The 25895-nt window shown below is 41.1% G+C and overlaps 1 protein-coding gene across 1 annotated transcript in view; it reads right to left on the bottom strand.

Annotated features, from left to right (window-relative positions):
• The window catches only part of LOC139735597 (PAS domain-containing serine/threonine-protein kinase-like), a 42932-nt gene that overhangs the window by 1951 nt on the left and 15086 nt on the right, over positions 1-25895 (bottom strand). The window contains exons 3-20 of the mRNA XM_071646353.1: positions 19560-19684; positions 18924-19084; positions 18023-18231; positions 16911-17081; positions 16499-16639; positions 15630-15764; positions 14324-14477; positions 13841-13945; positions 11408-11568; positions 10085-10346; positions 8207-9154; positions 7172-7350; positions 6014-6190; positions 5193-5318; positions 4116-4250; positions 3416-3615; positions 2753-2886; positions 1349-1505 (exon numbers count right to left, since the gene is read on the bottom strand). Coding sequence (XP_071502454.1) covers positions 1349-1505; positions 2753-2886; positions 3416-3615; positions 4116-4250; positions 5193-5318; positions 6014-6190; positions 7172-7350; positions 8207-9154; positions 10085-10346; positions 11408-11568; positions 13841-13945; positions 14324-14477; positions 15630-15764; positions 16499-16639; positions 16911-17081; positions 18023-18231; positions 18924-19084; positions 19560-19684 — 3680 coding nt within the window. The remainder of the gene's footprint in view (positions 1-1348; positions 1506-2752; positions 2887-3415; positions 3616-4115; positions 4251-5192; positions 5319-6013; positions 6191-7171; positions 7351-8206; positions 9155-10084; positions 10347-11407; positions 11569-13840; positions 13946-14323; positions 14478-15629; positions 15765-16498; positions 16640-16910; positions 17082-18022; positions 18232-18923; positions 19085-19559; positions 19685-25895) is intronic.

Raw genomic sequence — 25895 nt, 5'->3', positions numbered from 1 at the left:
TGACATACACAAGCTGCACTCCCCTAATGCAGTAACAACTTCATGTTCTACACAAGTGACCTATTCCTGTCTCTATGGTGGCTAATACATGTATCTCATTCAGGGTGGTTCTGGCTTAACACACTGAACAATTAACAATGACTCAAACAAGATTTGAAGGCAAATACAACATTCTTCATGCAAAAATAGCCACACGGGAATGATGTGAAGATGCCAAACATGCCATTCATGCTGCTGAAAATGGTAGCTGCCTAAATCAATAAATGCATAAAACCAAACAACAAACAAAGTTGAAGTTCAAAAGGGAGAATAAAATATGAGGTACTGGTCTAATCAACGGAGTCAAACACTGGTGGCACACTGGCATGCAGTCCCACTCATTGCCTTACATGTTGGGCAAGCAGCCCTCAGGCTGATATAGAGAACTGCTTCTCATATTCCCCTCTGATAAGGGCTTCTAATGCGGGTTGGTCCTCGATGTCGCTCGAGCCGTGCTCTGACGAAGGCGGACTGGGATCGTAAATCTCCAGTCGCTTCCCTATTTCCCCACAGCAAGCGTTTAAAGAATAGTAATTAAAGGAAATAAATAAATAAATAATAGCTCTGTGAGGTGTAATACATTTGCACAACTGGATTTTCCCTTGGTACAGATCAGGACAGTATTGAAGTAGGATGTGTATACATGACTGCATTGCAATAATAATAAAAAAAAAACAGTTATCTGTTGCCTTCATGTGAAATAAAAAAATACAGAAACAATTGCAGCTGCTGTTCTTGGAGCCTCTAGCAATGTGAGCTAAACTGGTAATCCACCTGTGTGAAGAGTTCTGCAGTACATGTATTCCCTTTCCCATTTGTGATTAAAACTACAAAATACATCAAAAACACAAAGTAAATAATAATAAGGAAATATGGGATGTTTTTAATCAAAACTTCAACGATATTCCTTGCTTATAACTGAGATATAACTGGAAAGGTTTCTGTGAGATAATGAGAAACCTCTTTCAAATTAAGAAAGAGCATGTAATTCCATGATAGATACAATGTTTATTTGATGAAAATTAGTTTTGAAATGGCTGAGATACAGTATTTAAAACAGAGCAATCCTAATAAAGGTGGGACCCACCTTTTATTGAGATCGCTTTGTTTTACATTTTAACCTTGTTTTTCGGATGTCTCAGCCATTCCAAAAACGATTTTCATCAAATAACCTTTGAATTCCTCTTGGGATGGTATGCTTTGTACTATTTCACAAGTGGTTTCTTGGTATCTCACAAAAAGTTAAAAACCCACTCCTCATCTCCACCAATCAACTGTACCACCCCTTTAACCCATTTTGCAATCAAACTCTTCACAAAGTTTACCTTCAGGTGGCATGACCTCATTCCACTTGTAAATGTTGATGTCAACCGGCTGCTGGAGCCAACCACTGGACTGGAGCTGGGGCAGGGTGCACCGCCACTCTGGCTCTGGGTGGAGCAGCCAGGATATCAGCTGCATCAGGCCTGGAGGGTGGGAGGAGGAGGAGAAAGAGAAGAGGGGGAGGTAGAAGGGTAGGGGGCATGGGAGATTGAGACGGGGGGGGGGGGGGGGGGGAGGAGGGGTGGAAGGAAAGGAAAATGGGAGACAAAAGGGTTGGAGGGCAGATGCGGAAGGAAGGCAGAGAAGGGGGTAGAGGAAGGGGTGGTAGGAAGAAAGGGGAGGGGGCATGGGAAATTGAAGCGGGGGGGGGGGGGGGGAGGAGGAGAGATAAATGGGTGTGAAGAGGAGGGAGAAGGAAATGGTAGGGAAGGAAAATGGGAGATGGAAGGGGAGGGGGACGGCAGGTGCAGGAAGAAGGCAGGGAAGGGGGTGAAGGAAGGGGTGGTACAGAGGGGAGGGGGGTAGGAGATAGAGATGAAGGAGGGGCAAGGGGGTGGTAGGAAGGTGTGGCAGAAAAGGGAGAGGATTAGGAGATTGAGGTGGAGGAGGGGGAAGGGGATGGAAGGAAAGGAAAGTGGGAGATGGAAGGGGAGGGGATGGCAGGTGCAGGGGGAAGGCAGGGAAAGGGGTGGGAGAGATGGAAGGGGAGGAGATGGAGGGGGAAAGAGTGGGCAGGGGATGGGGATGGGGGAGATGAAGGTGAGTGGAAGGGGAGGCCAGGGGAGGGCAAGAGGAAAGGGGAGAAAGAGGGAGGGTGAAAGGAAAAGGGGGAAGGGAGGGGGCAGGACAGTATGGGGGTTATAAAAGGGCAGGGGAGGGAGTGAACAGGATGGGAGGGAGATTATGGAAGGGGAGGGGAGATGATTGGAAACAGGAAGGAAAAGGGGAGGAGAGGGGAAAAGAGGGGAACAAAATAAGAAACATATGAAAAATATGGATCTCATGGGCCCAAGTTTTACTTTAAATAGGCATCTTTAATAGACACTGAACACATGAGTGGACATGAGGAACAGAATGCCCTGTGAATGAATTAGAAAAAAAACCCAACCCTTATAAAAATGACTTTCCTTTTTTTTTTTTTTTAATTTGATGTGTACTCTGAACACTACTGACCAGAGTATATGAACAAAATGCTGTAAGCATCGAAAACCAGCATGCTCAGTGGATTACTCATCCATTTCATCTATCCAACCATTTATTCATCTACTGTATCTCTTCATTCATTCATCCATCAACACATCTATTTACCTTGCAGTAATGCACTCTTGAGCTTTTTTTTTTCAACATGAATTCAATTCTGGCTACGAGACAAAGTGCCCAGGAAACTTACTTGTTGAAACTGGGAAAGGCGGTTTGAGGATAGCTTCAATCGTCTCCTCCACATCATAAAAGGGATTCTCTCCAAAGACCAGTGTATACAGAGTGACTCCCAAGGCCCACAGCTCAAGCTCTGGTCCAGAATATCTGCAAAAGTTGATAACAAAGTATAATTGATGTAATAAATAAACTGCTTAAAGGGGATGGCTAGTAACTGATCAGTGGGAATCAGTGGGTACGCTGGGGGATGATTGGTCCAATTCTTGTGGGATTCATTTAAGAGTACATTATAAATCTTATTGTTCTGTGAAAATCATTTGCTTCAGAATGGTCTCATATTCAAGTAATGTGCAGTTTAATGTTTCCAGGTTTGCATGCTTGTACAGTGACGGGGCGATCGTTAATGGCCCTTTAATGACATACAACTGTACATGTGGTATCCTGTGAATATCATCCATCATATTCATCTCCTTTGATTTTCAGAAGTATCAACACTTGTTCAGAATTAGTATGGCCCAAAAGGAATACCAACACAAAGAAGATAACTGATGACATTTCACAATAAGGGGGGGGGGGGGAAATATTAAACTGTTAAAAAAAAAAAAACAAAGACACAAACAAACAAACAAACAAACAAACAACAAATCAAAGCTCATGACAAGATTTCTTTTCCCACCTATTTCCCAGTAGGACTTCTGGTGAGCAGTACTCCATGGTGCCACAGAAGGTGGAGAATTTCTTGCCGGGCTTGAAGTACGCCGCCGAGCCGAAGTCGATGAGCTTGATGTGGAAGCGCTCGTCCAGAATCACGTTCTCGTCCTTGACGTCGCGGTGGACGATACCGTGGTCATGCAGGTACTGGACTGCTGCCACCACCTATTAGCATTAAAAAACAAAAACAAAAAAATGTAATTAAGAACTGTCAAGAGGTATTGTCTCCTAAACAAGGCAACTGCATCAAATGCAGTTACTGGAGCTATTGTGATTTTCATTTACGTTTACAAGGCATTACTCAGAGGAATCACTTCATTATCGACTCTATTTACAAGTACAGCGGAGATCTTCAGCTGTACTTGTATATCCACAACATAACTTCTCATATAATTATTCCCTTCTTTTCTTTAAATTTCTGATCCAAAATATGTAACTAATATGCTCTGCCAAATCTAAGTTTCTGGTTAAAACTATGCGCCCTTAAATGCCTCTAATAGGGCTACTCACTTCCCCAGTGATTAGAACTAATTTGGAGTCACAGCTGTCCAAGCATAGTTTTAACCAGAAACTCTCTCAAGGCACAGTATATTTGTATACTGGCCGTGACTGTCCGTCTCCATAAGCTGTGGCTGGTTCTAGTGCTGATCAAGCCTACAATGTACCTGTCGGAACATGTAGCTGGCCAAAGGTTCGTCAAAGTTCGGTTGGCGGTCGATGAACTCAAAGAGATCGATGCCCGACCCATGTTTCTCCATCACCAGCTGAAGGAATTCGGTATTCTCAAAGTGGTCCAGGGCCTGTCAAATCAAAAGCATGTTGTGAGTGAGACAGAATGTTTCAGCCACGGCTTATTAAAACATAGCCGCAATGAAATGATTTCTCCTTGTGCTGCAATTGCATGTTTATACAACAAAACTCCAGCAACAAGCATTTACACAACAACAAAGAAACATGTACTGGGTTGTCACCATATTTTTCACCACAAAAAAATATATTTTTCTTGAAGCTTTGATGCAGAAAGAAAAAACATGACTGCTCAAACATTGTAAAAACACATAACTTTCTGTGAGCACAATTGCATGCCTGACCCAGTTGGTGGCTTACTAACTTGGCAAATTTTGCTCAAACACACAGCTGAGCAAAAACTGAACAATACATTCCAATTGTCATAGGATATTGATACAGTCACAGCCATAGCCATAGCCCTTGTCACAAAATTTTACATCAAAGCAAAGCATGAGACTTTCAAATTAGAGGTTGCATCACACTGGCAAAATTTTGTCACGTTCAAGTTCTCGATGTTTCGTCTGTGTGACTGCAAACTTCCAGAACACTTCTCAAGAAACTTGTTGTGAACCTTCCCACTATTAAAAACTAGAGAAATTTCCCAAACCCAAGCAAATCTTCTTGAAGTTTGTGCTGTCTAGACGCACACAACTGAAACTTTGGGAAGATTAATACATGACCAGTTCATTGTGGTGTCTCTGAGGCATCAAGGATTGGGATGTACAATGTACGTCCATGTGTGCATTTTCATGTCACAATCATTAGTTGTCAGATGGTGCATGCTTTTCTCTATCTTGCACATGCGCACCAGTGACCCTGACCTCAAGAACTGAAACTTTGAGAAATTTGGCTGCCAATGTGAATTGACCTGCAAAATTCGCAAAGAGTTCTTGAAGTTAAACTTTGAGAAGATTTGCCCATGTGACCGCGGCTAATGACTACCTCTCTCTCACCTTGACGATGTTGGGATGGTCCAACATCCTGAGGAAGGCCACCTCCAAGGGAACACCTCCCAGCTTGGGGTCATCCACCCAGTTCTCCTTCAGGACCTTGGCTCGACGGATGAACTTTACCACCACCTGAATACATCGTCATGACAACACCGAAAAAAAAGATTATCAAAATAAAGATACTATTTTCAAGATTATAAGAAACACAGAGAAGAAAAGAAAACAAACACATACATTGTACATGATTGTACAATCCCATGTAATGTACACATTAAAAAAAAACAAAAAAACAGGTCTCATCTCGTAGGCCAGATATCTAAAAGTACATAATTTCATGATATGAAGACATGTATTCTTTGTTTCCACGGAAACAGAACATTAACTGGTGGATGGCTGCTTGGCACACTATGCATTCTTTCTTGGATGTAAGTGTGGTCCTGTGGGGATTTCATGAAGCGTTTCGTCAAATATTTTTTTTCTGAAAAACTGTCATAAGCTACTGAAATCATCTGATTAGCTGAGAGCAAACATCTCAGACAAATTTGTCAGACAAATTGCTTCATAAAATGCCCCCCCCCTGGATTAGAGATCAAGTGAATACTTTTCAGGACAGAACCCACAGCGAAGCAAGAATACAAGGTGTATCATGATACCATCCACTACTAAAAATCCATATTAAGAAATTACACAATACAAACTTGAATACACCAAAGGTATACAATTACAACAGTAACAACTTAACCATCGCAGGGGAAAAAAAACTAAACAAAGATGAAAATAATGCCTCCGGCACCACTTCGTGGCGGAGGCATAAAAAGACTTGCCATTTTGTTGTCTGCAGTCCGGGTGGCCATCTTGACGAAGCCAAAAGCTCCCTTCCCGATGGACTGCAGGGTGGTGTAGTGCCTCTCGTATTCCCCCTGGCCTAGCCGCTTGTCATCCTGCTCCATCGACATCGACGACTCCAGGTTGACGTTCTTGCTGGCCACCTTGGCAACCATCTTTGTGTGGGGGGTGGGGGGGGGGGAGGGAGGGAAATAAGTGAGTTGAGTGAGGGACCTGAGTCAGCTCAGGTCATAGTAACCCAGTTTTTCTCACGTGGCAAAATCTATGCTTAGATTTCCATTTTGATGATTCTATGATCATCCATCACAGGAAGCTTTCTGTCTATTTGTTCTACATTGTACATCTACGCCAGAATCCTGTCTGTGAATCTTGCACTACTTTGTCATCAAGAGTCAACATTTCTTTAAAAGATAGTCCATTCATTCTTTGAGGCTGGATATTAATAGTCTGATTTAAGTTACTGTGAATGCCAAATATTTAGCGAGACAAAATTTTCACAAATCGGGATCTCAGGACAATTTCGCATGTGGTTGAATTCGTGATTGCTGAGTACAGTTCTGAACAGAGAATTTATGCAAGCATAACGCATTGATACTGAGATCAGAGTATAAAAATTGTGCATGTTTTTGATTTCGCAAATGGCTACAGAGTTGTAAAATTCACTAAAATAAAAAAAAATTGCAAAATATTTGACATATACAGTATTTGCCTCCAATAATCCCTAGCCCCCAGACCCCTTCTCAAGACGACTCTGTCTGTCCGTCTGTCTGTATCTCTCACTCAATCTCTCAATCTCTCATTTTTCTTTCTCCCTCTCTCTTGCAAAATCGGAGACCTAAACCCTTCAAGGGCTGGTTAGCACTTTAACATGGCACTTGTAATCATGCTTGCATGTAATCTGATTTTTATACAAAAGTAACGCACACACACTCCATACAGATTACTCCCATTATGATGAAGTTCTTGGGACTGATGGTTTTCTTTCGTTATTACGAAATTTCATTCAACAGTATAGTGTATAACGATATATATTATATAGATGATAATTTTGGGACCTGGATTTTGATTTTGTTGTAACAAGAATTTCATAACAACTGTGTCTGTTCTAACAGGAGTGCACAGTAGTGTACACATACCTCTCCCATGCTCTTGGTGTTGAATGAGCTGTTACAGGTGCTGTCTATGCTGGAGGCATGGGGGATACTGGTCGACATATGACCCCCGTCTGTCTGCTCGGCTGGGTCACGCGACATCCAGATGCAGTAGAGGGATCCGCCATCGTCGAGCTCAATCTGCTTGATCTGGAACATGATGCCTGCCAGACATATCGAGACGCCAGCAAATTGATGATGGTTGGGTGAGGTCAAAATAAGTTCAGGAAAAGGAAAAAGTTTCGTGACATGATCACCTTCTTAACTCTTTATTTGTCTAATTTACCAAACTTTTCTGCGAGCATTCAGTAATCCCTCCAGATTCCTCCTTCACTCGGGAGATTAACCCTATGCAGCTTGCGGGGAGAAGGGCTAAGTAAGTACCCCCATCGGCTTTTTTTTGCAACAATTTCAACAAGCCATTTTTTTCCCCTGAAATTTCATGACTTTTTTTTTCACATCTTGCCCACACTTTAAGATCCTATCCAGGAAAATTGGGGTATGCTTGATGAGATACAGTACATTTTCACGACCAATGACTTTTGTGTGTACAATGTACGACTTTTATAAGAAGTATTGTCAGATGATTTTTTTTTTTCCTGGTTTTTCTCAGATAACATCCATTTTGGTCATCATCAACTATTATTAATAAAAAGAAGCAATGAAAAAATATAAAACAAAGAAATACATAAGAAAAAATAAAACACATGAGAAACTCAATTTGACACTGCAATTTTATTCCCACAAATTTGTTTAAAATATTACACAAAATATTTACACCAAAGATTTAGCCCATTTGAAGATTTATCTTTTAATAGGGAATCAGTGTATAAAATCTGATGCTACACACACACACACACACACACACACAAATATGCATGTATTATCATAATCAAATGGCAAAAAATACTTCAGAAATCAGGGAGACTTTCATACTATTTTGACAGGACATAAAGAGAAGTTAAATTGTTTGTGGGAACCTTTGCAAAATAAGGGAGACTTGATAACTCTTGCACTTACCCAAGGCATTGCCGTCCCTGTGTCTGGCCATGCCCATGAAGCCTCCCTCTGGTATGGGACCGGAAGAGATTAAGGAGAAGGGTCTGCCCAGCTTGCCGGCTGGTGTGGAGGTGTACACGGCCTTGTTGATTTCCTGGTGGTCGCCAGTCACCGGTGTGGTGTCGTTGCTCCCTAGTATCGAGCTATCCTTGTCTACCTTCGAGTTCTCGCTGCTCGCACTGCAGCTCATGTTATTGTTTGCTTCATGCTCCTTCTCAGCATTGGGCGCGGTCGGAGGGCTAGACGCGGAGACTGACCCAGCCTCCGTCCAGCAAGTCCTGCGGCTACCGCTCTCCTCTGCAACCGCACCATCCTTCGGCGGCGTGCGGTCCTCTGGCTTCACCTCCCGCGCGGTCAGCACCTCACCCTCCTCGCTCCCGACCGAATTCAGATCCAGCTGAATCCCCGTCGCGACGTCGCTGCCACTGGACGAGCCTTCATCCCCCTCAGCCTTCTTACCCTCAACGTTCTCACTATTTGCACTTACCCGCTCCATCTCCCGACTACCAACATCCCCACCCCCCATCATCTTTGATGACTTGCCCTCCTCCTCCCCACCTAGCGACAGCCTCTCAAATCTCGCAATCTCTTCACGGACCTTTCCAAGACTCGTCTGCCCGGCGGACTTCACTTGGCGTTTCGGCGACGCTTCGCCTCCAAGCTCGCTAACCCTCCCGAGGGCGCTCTCACTCCCGATCTGGACCTCCGTGCTTTCATGTCTGCTGCCGTGGGCGCACGACGGCAGACCCAACAGGTCCACCCCTGCCTCCTCTTCCTGGGAGAGGTCTAAACCGTTGTCTCCCGCACACAGAAGTTCGTCTGTGGTGGCGCTCTCCGGGCGGGGCAATATGTCGGGAGTTTCCAGGCCGGCTGCAATCTCCCCAGCAGCTCGGATCAGATCAGCTGTGTCTGGCCTGGATATGATTTTGTTGTTTTCGAACAATAACAGTTTAATATCTCAAACACAATTTTAAATTTCTTCTTCTTCAGACACATTTTGAATTAAAACTGACTTTATTAGCAACAAAAAAAAAAAAAATCCTTTGCGAAAAAATACCCTTTAATGACCTGGTAATGTGGGCATACCATGGAATAGGAAGGCTGGCCAGGATCGGATATATTCCAGAAGACCTTTAATAAATTGTGTTCAGCTTTATCACTGATCTCTATGGAGGTACACACACAACCATAGAATCTCAACTGGAGTCAACCATCAACAATCAGCATACACTTTGTATTTGCTGACTGGAGCTATTTGAATTGTTTTTGCACTTTCTGGGTGGGCAGTAAATGAATTGGGCCACCCATGAATACCCATGCTACCAGGTCTTAAACTGATGAATGTACAGTTGTGATTAACAAACCTGATATGGAGCTATGGATGTATTCTTAGGCCCGAATTCACGAAGGCGCCCATACAAAACCATAGTTTTGTATGGGGCGCCAAATGTCGCACGGCCTTTTCGTAACAAAATCAGTCATTTCGTCGACGAAATGACCATTTCGCTTACGAAATAGGCAATGCGACATTTGGCGCCCCATACAAAACTACGGCTTTTGTCCACGGTTTAAACGATGGACAAAGATTGTACCACCTTCGCGAATTCAGGCTATAGTGCTTAACAAACACTAAAAACAAACAAACAAACAAATAAACAAACAAAACATAATATACACACAAGAACAGCTACATAAATTAACATACCTGTAACTGATATGGGGAATAAAGATAATTTGCTTACAGTCAAAAACACATACACAAACACACACTCACATAGTGGAAAATTCAAACATCAGCTTCTTAAGTCGAAAAAGTGACCAGCATCTTGTTTCACTCACCTCTCCAGGCCGACATGCGATGCTTCATCCACTGGATGCATGATGATGTCATCACCCTCCCCTTTGGGGAATCCCCGGTTTGACCCGAAGTGGGCGGGGCAGCAGGTTCGGGTACCTTGGAGGCCGGTCTGCTGGTTGGTAGGTTGAATTCCTCCTCTGACTCCTCTTCGTAGCTGTCGTCGTCCAGGGGCGGTAGCGGCATGGAGCTGTCATCCAGCATGTCGATGTGCTCGTAGAACTCGGGCACTATGCTGGTTATGTGCTGTGTATTGGATGTGAGGTTAAATTTTAGATTCATCCGTGTTGGCTAGGACATGAATATGGGCCTGTGCCCTGCAAATCAGCCAGTTTAGCTGCCTGCTACAGTAGATGCAGCTCTGCTGCTGCCTGCATCCCACTGCGCAGGAGCCTTGGTTTGAAAGAGTGAGGCAGGTGATAGAGAAAGCAAAGAAACTGATTATTTCTCTCAAATTCCCATTTGAAATACCAGGAACTGTAAAAATCCTTGATTGCAACTCTTAAAACTGCAGCAAAATGGCTAATTTTGGCACAAATCACATCAAATCAAAGGAACAAATCACCTTTTCTCATTTCAAGAACACAGCTGAGAACAGATTGAACATGTGCATGTGGGCGGCATCTCATATATTTTCATAACGCAGTTGTGTGTAGTCTTGAAAATAAAACTGCCCCTGTTTTCCATGTTACAGATAATAGTAATATTCACAATGCTTTTTACGGTGATATGTCTGAATATGCTGATCTTGGCTGATAAACAAAACAACACAAAACAAAACAAGCATGGCCTGGTATTTTAGCTGCATGTGATGTTTGCAATTCGTGTGACACTGTAATAACAGTCGGTAGGAGGAGGAGAAGAAAGAGAAGGTAGGAGAAGAGGAGGAGGAAGAGGAGAAGGAGGAAGAGGAAGAAAAGGAGAGAAAGGAGGAGGAGGACGAGGAGGAGGAGGAGGAGGAGGAAGGAGGAGGAAGAGAAGAAGGAGGAGGAGGAGGAGGAGAAGGAAGGAGGAGGAGGAAGAGGAGGAGGAGGAAGAAGAGAAGAGGAAGAAAGGGAGAGAAAGAGATGGAGGAGGAGGAGGAGGAGGAGAAGAGAAGAGGAAGAAAGGGAGAGAAAGGAGGAGGAGAAGGAGGATGAGGAGGAGGAGGAGAAGGAAGGAAGAGGAAGAAAGGGAGAGAAAGGAGGAGGAGGAGGAGGAGGAGGAAGAGGAGGAGGAGGAGAAGGAGGAGGAGGAGGAGGAGGAGGAGAAGGAAGAGAAGAGGAAGAAAGGGAGAGAAAGGAGGAGGAGGAGGAAGAGTCACTCACCTTCCCAATGAGGTCATCTTTTGGCTGACCAAACAGCATCACAGAGAAGGTAGAGTTGATGCTGTGAATTGTGCCGTCGGGCAATATCGTCACCAGGCCGCTGATGTTGGCAAACACCCACACACTGGCACAAAACAGCTGGTCTCCAAGGCTAACTGCTCCTGAACAAAACAAAACAAAACAAAACAAAGCAATATGTGAATATGAGATTGAATACATAGCAATATTTGGCAGAACACTGCAACTAATTAATGCAATTGCTGAGCCCAATAGCTTTCTCTATTGAAATAGTAACAAGGAAAAGTAGAAATTACGCGGTGCGTAATATATGTCCCCGCCGGAAGTAGCATTTTGTAGCAAAATGTGCAATACAGGTCAAAAATCAAGGTCAAAGGTCAAAGAAGTCAAAGGTCAAAATTCTGTGTAAAAGTTTTGAAGCCCTCACCTAGTGCCATCACATAAAGCAAACGGAATCGAAATCGGGTTAGAAATGGCGAAGGAGTAGCATTTTGTAGCCAATGTACAATACAGGTCAAAAATCAAGGTCAAAGGTCAAAGAAGGCAAAGGTCAAAATTCTGTGTAAAGTTTTGAAGCCCTCACCTAGTGCCATCACATAAAGCAAACGGAATCGAAATCGGGTTAGAAATGGCGAAGGAGTAGCATTTTGTAGCCAATGTACAATACAGGTCAAAAATCAAGGTCAAAGGTCAAAGAAGGCAAAGGTCAAAATTCTGAGTACAAGTTTTGAAGCCCTCACCTAGTGCCATCACATAAAGCAAACGGAATCGAAATCGGGTTAGAAATGGCGAAGGAGTAGCATTTTGTAGCAAAATGTACAATATAGGTCAAAAATCAAGGTCAATGGTCAAAGAAGTCAAAGGTCAAAATTCTGTGTAGAAGTTTTGAAGCCCTCACCTAGTGCCATCACATAAAGCAAACGGAATCGAAATTGGGTTAGAAATGGCGAAGGAGTAGCATTTTGTAGCAAAATGTACAATATAGGTCAAAAATCAAGGTCAAAGGTCAAAGAAGTCAAAGGTCAAAATTCTGTGTAGAAGTTTTGAAGCCCTCACCTAGTGCCATCACATAAAGCAAACGGAATCGAAATCGGGTTAGAAATGGCGAAGGAGTAGCATTTTGTAGCAAAATGTACAATACAGGTCAAAAATCAAGGTCAAAGGTCAAAGAAGGCAAAGGTCAAAATTCTGTGTGGAAGTTTTGAAGCCCTCACCTAGTGCCATCATATAAAGCAAACGGAATCGAAATCGGGTTAGAAATGGCGAAGGAGTAGCATTTTGTAGCAAAATGTACAATATAGGTCAAAGGTCAAGGTCAAAGGTCACGACTGAAATTCTGTGTACAAGTTTCAAAGCTCCCATGTAGTGCTATCATATAAAGCAAACAGAATCAAAATTGGCTCATAAATGACAGAGAAGTAGCAAATTGAAGATTTTGATCACACACGGACGCACACACGGACACACGACCTTACGGTGATATACTTGTGTGTCTACCCCTTTGTTCTCCCTTTTGTTAAAATAGACACACAAGCAAAAATTTTAGCCACACAAGCCTGACGGAATAAAGGCCATCTATTGTGCACTATTGTTCTCCTAGCCACACAAGCACTCTCGTTAGCACGGACACACGGACGGACGGACACACGGACGGACACACGGACACACACACGTACGGAGCCCGTTTCATAGTCCCCTGCTCGAACTCGTTCGGCGGGGACAACTAATGTTATGCAGACAGTTCATTAGTTTTAAAGAGAGTTTATGCATCTGGAATTCAGAATATCCCAAAGTCTTCATTTATTTGTATTTGCATAGCAGTTTGGAGAGTTATTATGGGTCACAGTTTCAAGTGCCCAGAGACAACAACTGCCGGTCTGCCAACATTCCCACATCCAAATCAGGGAGATTCCACACAGCAATCAAGGAGATATCTGTGTGCTAGATGTACATGCATTTCAATGGGCAAAAATAATTGCCAAATCAGGGAGATTTTAATATTCTCTTATTCAGACATGAGCAGATTTTGACATTTTCAGGAAGACTCTTAGGAAGACTCCTGCAGAATCAGGGAGACTTGGCAGCTCTGCAATTGTATATAAGAGAAGAAATCAAGGGTCACTGAAAGGCTGTTTCACAGCCACAGCGTAGTCCCATTGCATGACACTACAGTAACTTTAAAGTTATCTGTAACTCAACGACACTCAATGGTAGCCATCATTGATTTCTTGGCTTTGACAGCGGATGAAATAACGTTGCTATCCCAGTTACCATCAATTGCAGAGTTGCCATTTATATAATGTAGAGTCCCCATAATTCCATGCAAGAGGGCCCATGTCACAAGTGAGTGTGAGAAATACACGTGTATCATGCTGAAGTTCTTTTCTTGCTATGTGGGTTTGAGATGCTTGTTACCTTCTGCCTTTTCTGGAGGCCTGGACAGGTCGTAGTCAGCCCAGGAGCCCCCTGTGGACTGGAGGTCTGGAGTGCCCCGATGATTGGCAAGGGAGAAGTTGGAAGCTGTGAATGAGAAAAGAAGCAAAGGTAAAAGTTTACTAATAAACATACCCTATTACATCACCACGCTCTTCAAATCAGTCCAGAAAAGAACTTCATATGGAATTTGGATCTACGTGTATCTTACATGGCCACTGAGGAAGCATTTAAGTGCCTATGAGCAAGCAACCAATTTCAGAAATGTTCAGTTCTCTTCAAAGGTCAAGACAATGTGGATAAAATGCTTTATTATCAAAGGGCACAACAGCTGCTGCCAGTGGACTTGAACCCCTAACCTCAACATTGAGTGCAAATGGTCTTAACCACTGGGCCACTATGCCTTTCTCTCTCTCTGGCCCTTGCAGAGTTGTTTGTGTCTTCTTTATTAAACTGGGAGTTCACTCCCATCAGGGAAGTGAAGGAACTCACCTTGCCCAGTATCATCCAGCGATGCGTTGTCGAGAAGCTGTTGTGGCTCAAACTTCTTGACGTGGACAGAGGCGGGGAAGGAGGACCCGTCCCTGGTCCTCCCCGTCACCTGTTGCTTCTTCACCGCCTGCACAGGAAAATTATGGATGAATTTCATTTTAAAGGCAATGGGAGACTTGTAAGACTTGGAGATTTGTGCTTACTCCTAATATCACCATTTTGTATTGAAAGGAAATTGTGAGAATTTAAAATCTCAGAATTTTCTTATCATTACAAGGATGGTAAAGTACTGATGGATACAAAAAAAATAATAAATAAAAAGATTGGGCTTTTAACTTTTTGCGAGAAACCAAGAAATCACTTCTGAAATAGTACAGAGCATACCATTCTTCTATTCAAAGAGGAATTCAAAGTTTGTTTGATGAAAATCTGTTTTGGAATGGCTGAGACATCCAAAAACAAAGTGAAACATAGCTATCATAATAAATGGTTGGCCCCACCTTTTATTCGGATCGCTCTATTTTGGATATCTTTGCCATTTCAAAACCAATTTTCATCAAATAAGCGTTGAATTTCTCTTGGAATTACATGCTCTTTCGCATTTCATAAGAGCTTTCTCATCATCTCACACACAAAAAAAAATGCTAGAAACCTGAAGTTAGGTCTTAATCAAAAAACTCCATAATCCCTTTAAAGGCATGATTTGCTATTTGCAGATGAAACAAAAACCCAGCATTAGTGATTCAAAATAGTTCTAAAATGTGAGTTAGGGATAGAAACAAACAATGTAAAAATTTGAACTAGTGTAATCAATGTTAAATTATTGTAAGATATACAAAATGTGAACAATAGTTACAATATAAATGTTTCGTGACTAAATCGTCCACAGTTAGGGTTTAATGAGAAAACTAGTGATATCTCCTTGTATTTTAGGCTTTATTGCAAAAAATTCATATGGTAGGCTGTCTTGTGATACAACTGACCTACACATATGCATTAAGAGCGATATCTTGAACATTTTTAAATCACTGCTCCCAAACGTAAACAGGACCTTTAAGTCCAACTTTTAACTTGTGAACACATAAAGGGTTAACCCTTTGTGTGCTTTGAATGCTGATTGGCAAAGAAAAACCCATAGCAATGTACACACTGTCCAACGTCCCTGAAACAGAAAGGGTTAGGAGTCCCACAGAGCCATTCATGCACTCTGCCACAGTTCTCAAATATGGATGTGAGGTGAAGGGGTGGGGGTGGGCGAAGTTTCTAGCGTGGTACTCACAGCGTCCATGTTGCCATTGATTGGCGGTAGGCTCAGATGCGGGAGAATCTGCTTGACGCTCATTCCAACCAGCTCGGATTCCGAGGTGAAGCCATGGAGGTGGACGATCTCTTCACTCGCCCTCACTATTGCACCCTAATGCAAACAAAAAGGACAAAGATTCACCTGCTGGCAGCAAACTCCTATATACAATGTTTACTGCATATGTATCATATATTTATTATCATTTAACTTTTTTTTTTGGGGGGGGGGTCTTATGTCATACAGTCTCTCTGTGTTGAGAGGCTACATGGTTTATCAATTCTGTGAGTATAAATATATCCACTCCATTTGAAAATAAAAAGCTCAGAAGAAAAGCTTAAAACCTTATGAAAGAAGAGGCAGCAAACTTCTATATATATTTTTTATTTATTTTATTTTATTCTATTTTCGGGGGGGGGGGGGGGGGTGGTGAAGTCATAGCCCCTACAGTCTCCATGAGTTTATACGTTACACATTCAGTTAATTGATTTTATGAGTATAAGTATGCCTACCCGATTTTTAATAAAGAAAGTAAGAAAAAAGCCGTAAAATTATGAAAGATGAGGCACAATAGCTGCAAGACAAATAGTCACGCTAGTTCACTCACGTTCTTGACTCAGGAGAGCTAAAAAGAATGAATGAAAGTTATCCTCTTCTTCCTCATTTACAAACATTTAAACTTGAAAACATTGCCAGAACACAAATTGGTACATTGTTCAAAAGTTGTACCTAAAAAGGAAAGTCAAAACTATGCCAGGTACAAAAATAGACCATGCATATATAAGTCCTAATGTTCTTGATCTTGAACTTAATTAAAGAAATGTTCAATTTTAGGGAGCCTGTCTTACTGTGATGTCAAAGACAACAGAACCTGACGTCCTCTCCACGGGTTCCATGACGACAAGACACTTGGGGTTCTCTTCATCGGTCAGTTTCTTCATCCAGAGAGACACTGGGATGGACAGACCACTGGTGTCCACCACATCAAACTAGATCACAATGGGACATGTGACAGAATTAAATCATTGCAGAAATCATAAAGCAACAGATATTCGGACTATTTTAAATCTCATGTAATTCAATTCAATGCAAAATATTCATTATAGTGAAAATAAGCATCATTTCTTCATCATATCCTTGGTCACAGAAGTCAAACAATTTGCTGCATACATTGTATTTAGATGCTGTAGCTGTCACACTGGCATACCAATGCCTTCATAGACAAAGGGGGACTTGAACCAGCGACCTGTCGACACTCACCACTTTGCCAGACACCATGACCACCTGACCACTGGTCTCTAGGTGTTCCTCCATGAGGGCCTGTGGCCCCTCCCGGTTCTGCAAGGACAGGAGGTCCGTCATCTTCTTCCCGATCATCTCCTCTGGGTTGTAGCCGAAGAGCTCCCCCGCCATCTTGCTTGCAACAAGGATCTTTAGGAAGAGAAAGGTTTAAAGATCGCACAGGCATGAAAACTTGAAGTGTCATTTAATTATTTCTTATTATGCCAGCAGATATTTGAATTTTGCTCATTGATATTTTTAGACAAAATTGGATACGAAAAGGCAAGGAATGATAACTGATATATGGAGATAATAAACAGAGATTGAAAAAAAAAGATGTTTCTCATTGTAGTACCGCAGAGGAAAATATATTATATTCAATATCAAGAGAAAAATATAAGAGATACAGTGTAAAGCTCAGATTGCATAAAACGCTCGGAATGACAAGTACCGGAAAGTAGATCTACAAGGGGGAGAAATATAACAGAGGAGAGAGTGAAATAAAACATCTATTGACTTTAAATTACGGAAAATAAAACACACAGTATTGGGCGTATTCATATGATCTATGTGAGTTGAGGGCCACTGTGTGATCAGGACCTTTAAAACATAAAAGATTTGGAGGAATAAAGACAAAATCTCTGTACCAGGAAGAAAAGACATTGTACATACACTTGTAGAAGAAAGAAAGCTTTTAAGAACCAGGGAGGTATAAGAGAAAAAGACAGGAACAAAAGAGCAAGGGGGAGGGGGCAAAAACAAACTGTGAATCTGACTTACTACAGGATACTTGGAAAAAAAAGAGAGGAAGATATACATTCTGATGATTAAAAAAAAGTAATGAAAACAAAAGCAAGTATCATAGAAGAAAGGAAGATGGATATCCATGGTAAAAGTAGTAAGATTTTGCATGTGAAAATGAATAAGAGTGCAAAAACAAAAAATAAAATCTGAAGGAACAAATGGTTCAAGATTAACCCGATGAGGATGGACTAATTTTGCTCCAACACGTTTCCCATAGACACCTGCCTGAGTATGCTCGGGATTCGTCCTCAACGGGTTAATACATGTAGTTCATAGGAGATGCTCACCTTGGTGGAGCGAGCCTCGATGGTCAGCATGGCCTTGTTTGGGTTTCTCACAGTAGTGGGCAGTACCATGCCCGTCTGTGCCCCGCCCACAAAGTTATAGAAGGACCACGACCTCCCCAGCGAGATGTTGAGTGGGGGCGGGGTGGGGGTAGGGGCGAAGGAGCCCTTGGAGAGACCGCCAGCGAAGCTGAGGGAGTGGAGTTCATCACCTGTGCAGGGGTTGGGGTTGGGGTATGATGTGATAAATTCGATACTTTACTGACAGTTGGTTTTTTTCTTGTACACTGCATTAGTAACCCTTTCGTCAACACTTGATTTGACACTTGTCAAGACCTAGTAAACCTAACACTGCCCCTTTCTACCACGTTACAATAGCAAGATAATTAGCTTGTGAATAAATGATGAGAAACTAAACTCAGCATTTTACTCTCTTCATTGCGTCACCATGTAAGGAGAACTACTTCGATATCTCTAAAAGAGCTTTCAGTGTGGGGTGTTGTGGTCTGTCCACAGGTTGGCCTGATTTACACAGAAAAAAAAGGCTAAAAAAACGTGATACAGAACTTTTGTTAACGGATGACAAAGAACATTTTTCAAATCCTAAAAGCATAGAACTGAGTGGCATATAACAAGAAGACAAAATGCAGTCTAAATGGAAAACTACATGGAAAATAATGCGCTAAGACTGGTGCTTTGGTGAAAGATTATAAGAAAACACCAGAAAATAAACCTAGCAGGAGAGAGCTCACACAACAGCATATTATCCGTTCAAAAGCACATCACAAACAAACTTTAAATTACAGATTGAATACAGTTTCCCTCTAGAGCATGTTGTTGCAGGAAGATTGTTAATCACTGCCTCTACTAAAAAAAAAAAAAAGATTGGTTTTGACATAATGACCTTTGAACTTGTCTAGGGTGCAGCCAGCCGGTGCCATGTCCTGGGTGGAGGCAAGCTCAGTGGCCTGGGCGCTGGACGGCGGCTCTGTCAGAGGGAAGGTCTGGTTGAAGTCCAGTGAAGTGTTGAAGGACGTACTCAGACCTAGCTGGGCTGCCCGCTCTCTGCACGCAATCACACATGAACATTTTATTCAACTCTTGAAATAAAACAAACCAGACAGCAAGCAAACAAACAAATAAACAAAGAGAGGCACACTTCGCCTTCATGACATTTCACCTGTGGAATCTTGAGATTCGGGGATTGCTACAGGCCTCTTTAGGCAACACCTTCCTAATTTGGAGGTTGTTGGGTCTTGAACTTGCACCCTTTGAGTACCATGATCTTGTCCCAAACATTTAAATAATAAGTAATAAGCATAATGATGATGATGATAGTAGAAACAAACACTACAACAACAACAATAATAATAACAATAATAACAATCATAATAACAATAATGATAACAATAATGATAATGATAATAATATTAAATGTCTTTAGTGCTATATCTAGTTACAAACTACTCAGAGCGCAATAATTTCAAAATCAAAATGTGCTACTTTTGATCCATGGAGGCTCACTGCGCTCCACCCTAACCTTTTGCCTGTCCGGATCCTGTCCAGAGGAGAGGGGTAGGAGGGGGACCCAAACTGGTCCTTCCGTCTCATGGTCCCTCCAAAGGACTGCGAGCAGCTCTGGGGCCCCGACGGGATCTTTCCCACCTGCAGGACCAGAGAGACCAATGAGAACACACTCCCGTCAGAAACAAAATACAGATGCACTCAAACAAAGACTACAGGCACCAAATTGTTTTGCTTTTATTGTTTTCACATAATTCTACTGTTCACAGATGAGAATACATTTGAATCAAGGCGAAAAGATTGTACACATTGAAAAATGCAGAGGGAGCTATTTTTTGTTTTTGTTCATTTGTTCGAGTTTTGTTTTTTACGTATCCAAATAGTTATACAGATTCTTGTCTGTAAAATGTGTTAAAACAGGTGAAGTTCACTATTAAGTTGGCCCTGCATAAAGGTCCTAACAATCTTGCAAGAGTTTAGACGTTTACAGTTCTTCAAATGCATAAATCTCATGCAATTTTGTGAGATTTGCATGACAAATTTAATGTGCTGTTAAGATACAAAAGTGTAGACCAGAGAAGCTACTCTGGATTTTCACAACACATGGAAATTGTCTTTTGAAAGAGATTGGTTTAGCAGCTGGCTTTAAAGAAATTGTTGAAGAAATTTGTTGTCACTGTTTAAAATTCCAGTCAACTTTTTGGTGTAGGCTTACATGTATATTAAATGCATTTTATAACTATCAATAAATTGTGCCTATAATGCGCACTATGTATGGAACCCTGTATCAAATGTTTGTAATTTTTTTCCTATCTCCAAACTCAGAAAAAGCAGACAATGTCAGACCTTTGCTTCAAAAATACTGGCAATCCATCTGCAGTTTGTGATCTTATTTTTCTGGTTTGCATTGACTTCAGCGAGTGTAGGAAGCCTGGCAGGTGTGGCCTATATTCTCAAGCCTTTCATTCCCTGTTCAGGTGCACTTTTGGCTGGGTCGGCTCAATATTATTAAAAAGAGAGTTGATATCGCCAGACTGCACAGTATAATGAACAGCATTTTGCACACAGCACCATGAGTCTTTGAATGAGCTCTCCCCACCCCTCCCCCTCTCTCTAACTCCTTCTCTATGCCTGAAACCAAGGCAAATTTAATCAATTTCCCAAGGGTGGCATTATTTAAAGATGACGGTCGAGGGGGAGGGATAAACTGGAAGAAATTGCAATCAGTGTGTGCAGTCTGTATGAAATTGATACGGATTGCATATTGGTTGTTTTATAGTACACATACGGCGTAGATAGAATTAGAATCATGACTTGCATACACTGTCAAAGGCAGAGTCAATGACATACAATGTAGTTAAAGACAGCTTAGTATAGAAAGATTATGGGTTACACACACCCGGTTCCTATACAGTGCACTCCAGTTAAAGTGGTTAAAACAAAAAATTTGTTAATACAACGAAGGCAGTAAAACTTCAGGTCCCAGAATATATCTTTATGTCATTGTGTACATCATGATTTTTTCATGGCTTCTACTAAAACACTGATCGATTCAGTGCTCATTCATGTCAATGTACAATGTACATTGTAGGGCAATTTGTCAATCAGTTGCAAAGTACTCCATTTGTTCTGTTATAATGAAATTTTGATATAATGAAAAACCAGACAAAGGCCATGGCATCACACAGAGAAAACAGAGGAAGGTTTGTTCTTGTCAAGGAACATGTATGGTAATCTGAGTGTGAGTGTTGAGTGTGAGTGTGTGTGCATGTGTGTGTGTGTGTGTGTGTGTGTGTGTGTGTGTGTGTGTGTGTGTACAGTATGTTTGTGTGTTTGTTTGGTATGCACAAATTTTGAATACCTGGAAATTCCAAAGTAACAATTTGCACATGCAGAATTTGCAAACCAATACTTCACTATTAAAAAACAAGGTCTACAAAATCCTGGTAGTATTTGTTTCCTGTCAAAGATTTTCTTTGTATTAAAGCCAAAGAAGAAGAAGGAAAGAAAAAAAAAGAGGATATGACATTGCTACATTGTATTTCCTTCCTCTTGATTACCAGCAGGAAACAAAAATCATAAAAGCAACATTTTCTACTATCACAAGCAATCCATTTGTAAATTTGTGTACTTGTGGTTGACCAAGTCATACACATATTGTACCTTGACCTAGAACTCTGTCCGCTTTTTCCGAATAAACCAGCAGGATCTATTATCTGGCCTTGCCTATAATTTACAAAACAAAATCCACACACTTCATTCAATGCTTTGATGTTGTTTTGTTTGTTTGTTTGTTTTTTTACCAAAATATCTTACAGTCTTCATAACACATTTTAGGCCGACATCTTTGTTTGCTAAACAACAGAAATTCATCAACTGGTACTGTACACAAAGATGACATTTAAAAAAAATCACAAGCAACAAAATGTATATTTTTATATATGGAAACTAAGTTTTGTCCTTCAATATTTCTTGACTTAAAAATGCATCACATCTGATGCACATGTTACATATTTCTAACAAATTACTGGTGCATATTAAACAGATTGTTCATGTTAAAGCACCATAAATTTGTAATAAAGTCAAAAGACACAAACAATATGTATGGCATGGAAAAAAAAACGGTTGGCATGATGTACGATGCAAGAGAGAAAAAAACAGGAAAACAGAAACAGAAAGTGAGAGATACAGTAGTTGTAGACAGGACATCTCATCAAATATTTGCTGAGCAAATTATACCAGAGGGACGCTTTCCTAGCAGAGTACATTAATTGCAACTAATTAGCACAAGTCTCCGATCCACAGAGTGCCTGATTGACTGGCTGGCTGGCTGGCAAGAGACGGGAAGCAGCGCTCGGAAGTCAGGAAGGAGGAGAGACCATCATTCATTCATCCCGAAAGATGTGGCAGTTTCATTAATAGCGCAAATGGACGCTGCCCGATATTACCAGATGTCGCACGCTCTGCCTCTGCTAAATGCTCCTGGACAGTACACTGCCAGCGCTGTCAAAAATCACACAATCATACTGTAAAAGCGTGTTCGTATTAAAGCGATTGACAGATGAAGCAACTGGAATCTGCTGGCCTGTTGTAAATGGTGTCACGCCATTCTAATAAACCAGAAACGCATTGTCAGCGTGATATCAACATAAACACTCGAGTTTTCAAATTAGATTTTTCAAGATACTTTTGTCGAAAGTATAGGCCTGTATGAAAACGAAACGAAAAAGTACACAGTCGCTACATCATGTACAGTGTACACAGTGTTGTACAAGGAAGTGTGTTTGCTTAAATCTATTTGATACCGTATTACGCATACAAATAATTTTTTAGCAATACAATAAACAGGATATTTATGAACATAGAGATTTGATCACATGACATTAATGAATTCTGATTCATGAAGAAAAAAAAATGTTGCACCCAATACATCACACACACACACACACACAGTCTTGAACTTGAGTGTATAAAGTGAAACATACACACACATACACACACACACACACACACACACAAATTACTTCTCAAATACCAAACAAAGACAGTTCCCAAGTCCTATCAAGATTACATACCCCCCCCCCCCCCCCCCCCCCCCCCCACTCCTAGCAGATGCCAATTGTGTGTCCCTCACTGTGTGTGATCATCATCTGTTACCTTTCTCTGGCAATTTGCTCACCCCATAAATTGGAAGCATAAAAAGAATCCTTGACAGACACTCAGGAAAAACGTAATAATGTATGATATCAGTGCCATTAGCACATGGCAGTTCAGCCTTCATCACATCATGAAGAACTCTGCATTCCTTTCCTGACTACCAGTACCAAGTACATACATAAAATTCACGTTGATGCACAGCTCTGTTGACTCAGTTACCATGACGACCACCATACAGGAGGACCTGCTGAAGCCAGTATCCTTCTCAGTACACCTGTCTGTATGAGATGTGCAAGCATAGTGTGCACTAAAAATAAGGATGGCGGACAGTATTGGCTTTTCACACACACTGTTGTACCTGTATGGCTTTAGAATTCCATCACTAAATCACTATGCTATTGCTCATGTAAAAATTTCCACCTTATTCCATGCAATGCAGAAGCACTTCACTGAGCAGGTTACAAACCAAATGTACAATTTACAATTTGTATTTCAGATGAATGACTGCATCGTGTATACATGCAGTAAATAAATGGGCCTTCACTGCATGTTTGTACAATATTTGTCAATAAAAATAAGATGCAATATTTTAAATGTACTTCATATGTTGCACATTACATGAGAAGTAAACATACACTTGTATACATAATGGAGAATTACATTAAAGACTCCAAGATCAAAGGACTACAACTGTGCATCAGTAAATATGTATTGTATAATGAACAATGTATACGATTGTCCCTTACATTTTCCCTCTCATATTCATGTGTAAAAATTATATTTCATTCCAACTAAATTACATAAGTAACAAAAGAAAAAAATGACACCCGGTCTATCAAAATAATCCTACGCTAGTGATCATGCAATGTAAGAAAGAGCAAAAAGCAAAAAGCAAAAAAAAAAAAAACACTTACAGCTTGTACAGTACAACATACAGTTGTACGTAGAATGCATCTAAAATGATACACAGTACCTTGGGCGAATAATTTTTATAGCCGTGAGCATCTCAAAATGATTTATGCTACAATTGTATAAGAAGGAAAAAGAATGCTACAGCAACACCAGTGCCTAGTTCACCATGGAGTGAGCGTTAGGAAATGTATCCAGAAAGGAGAAGGGGGGGGGGGGGGGGGCGATGACATGGCGGTGCTTTCTTTCATTACAGCCCCTTTGGCAACCCTTATTGAAAAATGCATCTGCCCCATATTCTCGGTAGGTTGCCTTGCAATGATTTCTTCTTACAGTTGTAGATTGTCAGAACTACCAAATGGCTGAATAATTTGTACAGGGAATACTCAAAGTATACATGGGACCTATTCGTGGGGGGGGGGGGGGGAAGCATGGCTTGCGATATGAAATGAAACTCCACAAATGCAAACTGCACGTTAGAGTATTAAAGAATCTGATTGCTCAGCCTCTCTGCATCATATCATTTCTCAACAGATACAAAAACTTTTGTATTTTGTTTTATTCATCACTTCATCGCAAATGTCAAACATCAAGCAAATATAAAGAATATTGAACTGTTCATTGTGCAATGGGATTTAGTGTTTATCACAATTGTACAAGTACAACTCTATCAAATATAATGGCAGTACATTCCAAGTTTATGAATATTCACAAACTAGCCCACCATATTCTCTCTTTTGTTGTTTAAATTATTTGTTATTGTCTGTATGTATTCATGATATACGTATGTATTCATTATATTTTGTATTACTTTCTATGTTTGATGTACATGTACTGTACTATCACTCATAGGCCTTTTTAGGCCAGCCGTCCGTGTGACAGGTGTGATTTTTAAATAAGAATAAACTAAACTATACAGTGTATAGTTTAGTTTACATACAAATATACATGTGTATGTATGTTTTGTCCAGTGATCTACATTCACATTGTACATATTGGGAACTAAAAGTACATTGATTATCCTATATCAATAGTCTGAAAGGCAAGTTATGATACAGTGTATCGAGCGAGCTGAGCAATATTTGTTGGTCTGAATCGGGGCGGTGGATGAAAAAGGTAGTTTATTCCGACATCATTTCATACTGCCTTCACTCTCAATATCTCCTCCAGATCTGAAAGTGATTTATCGGAGGTGTCGCAATATTGAGAGGATGCAAACAATCTAAGTCTGCCTTGGGTGACACTTCCAACACTGGAGAGACCAGAGAAAATTTATTGTAGGGGACTGTTTGGTGTGCTACATATTAAAGCCTCACCGACTTATGGGGGATATAAACCCTATGCCATATTTTTTTAGGATATACTGCTTCTTTTGGGAATGCCAACACATGTAGCTGGCAAGGAACTGTTAAACAGTCGTAAAACTGCACCATCAGCATCTGGTGTGTGGCTTATTTCCTGCCTCGTGCGTGCATTCATTATATAGCATTTCTCTCAGTCTGTTTGGGATTGAAATGTTAACCCATTGAATACGAGTCCCAAGTATACTCAGACAAGTGTCTACGGCAATGTTACATGCGTGTTGTAGCAAAATCAAGGGATAGTACAATGTATAGTATTGGTTGAGGTGAGGATTCAACTTGTAACTTTTTGCAAGATACTACTTGTAGAAACCACTGTATAGAGCAAACAATTCTAAGAGGAATTCACAGTTTATTCAATCAAAATTGATTTTGAAATGGCTGAGATATCCAAAAACAAAGTAAAACAAAGCAATCTTAATAAA

Source organism: Diadema antillarum, unplaced genomic scaffold, assembly GCF_040938485.1.
Source record: "Diadema antillarum isolate AM-2024a unplaced genomic scaffold, OU_Dant_1.0 seq00000586_RagTag, whole genome shotgun sequence".
Classification (NCBI taxonomy): domain Eukaryota; kingdom Metazoa; phylum Echinodermata; class Echinoidea; order Diadematoida; family Diadematidae; genus Diadema; species Diadema antillarum.
The sequence above is the reverse complement of the archived record's forward strand: the minus strand, read 5'-3'. Positions and strand labels throughout refer to the sequence as shown.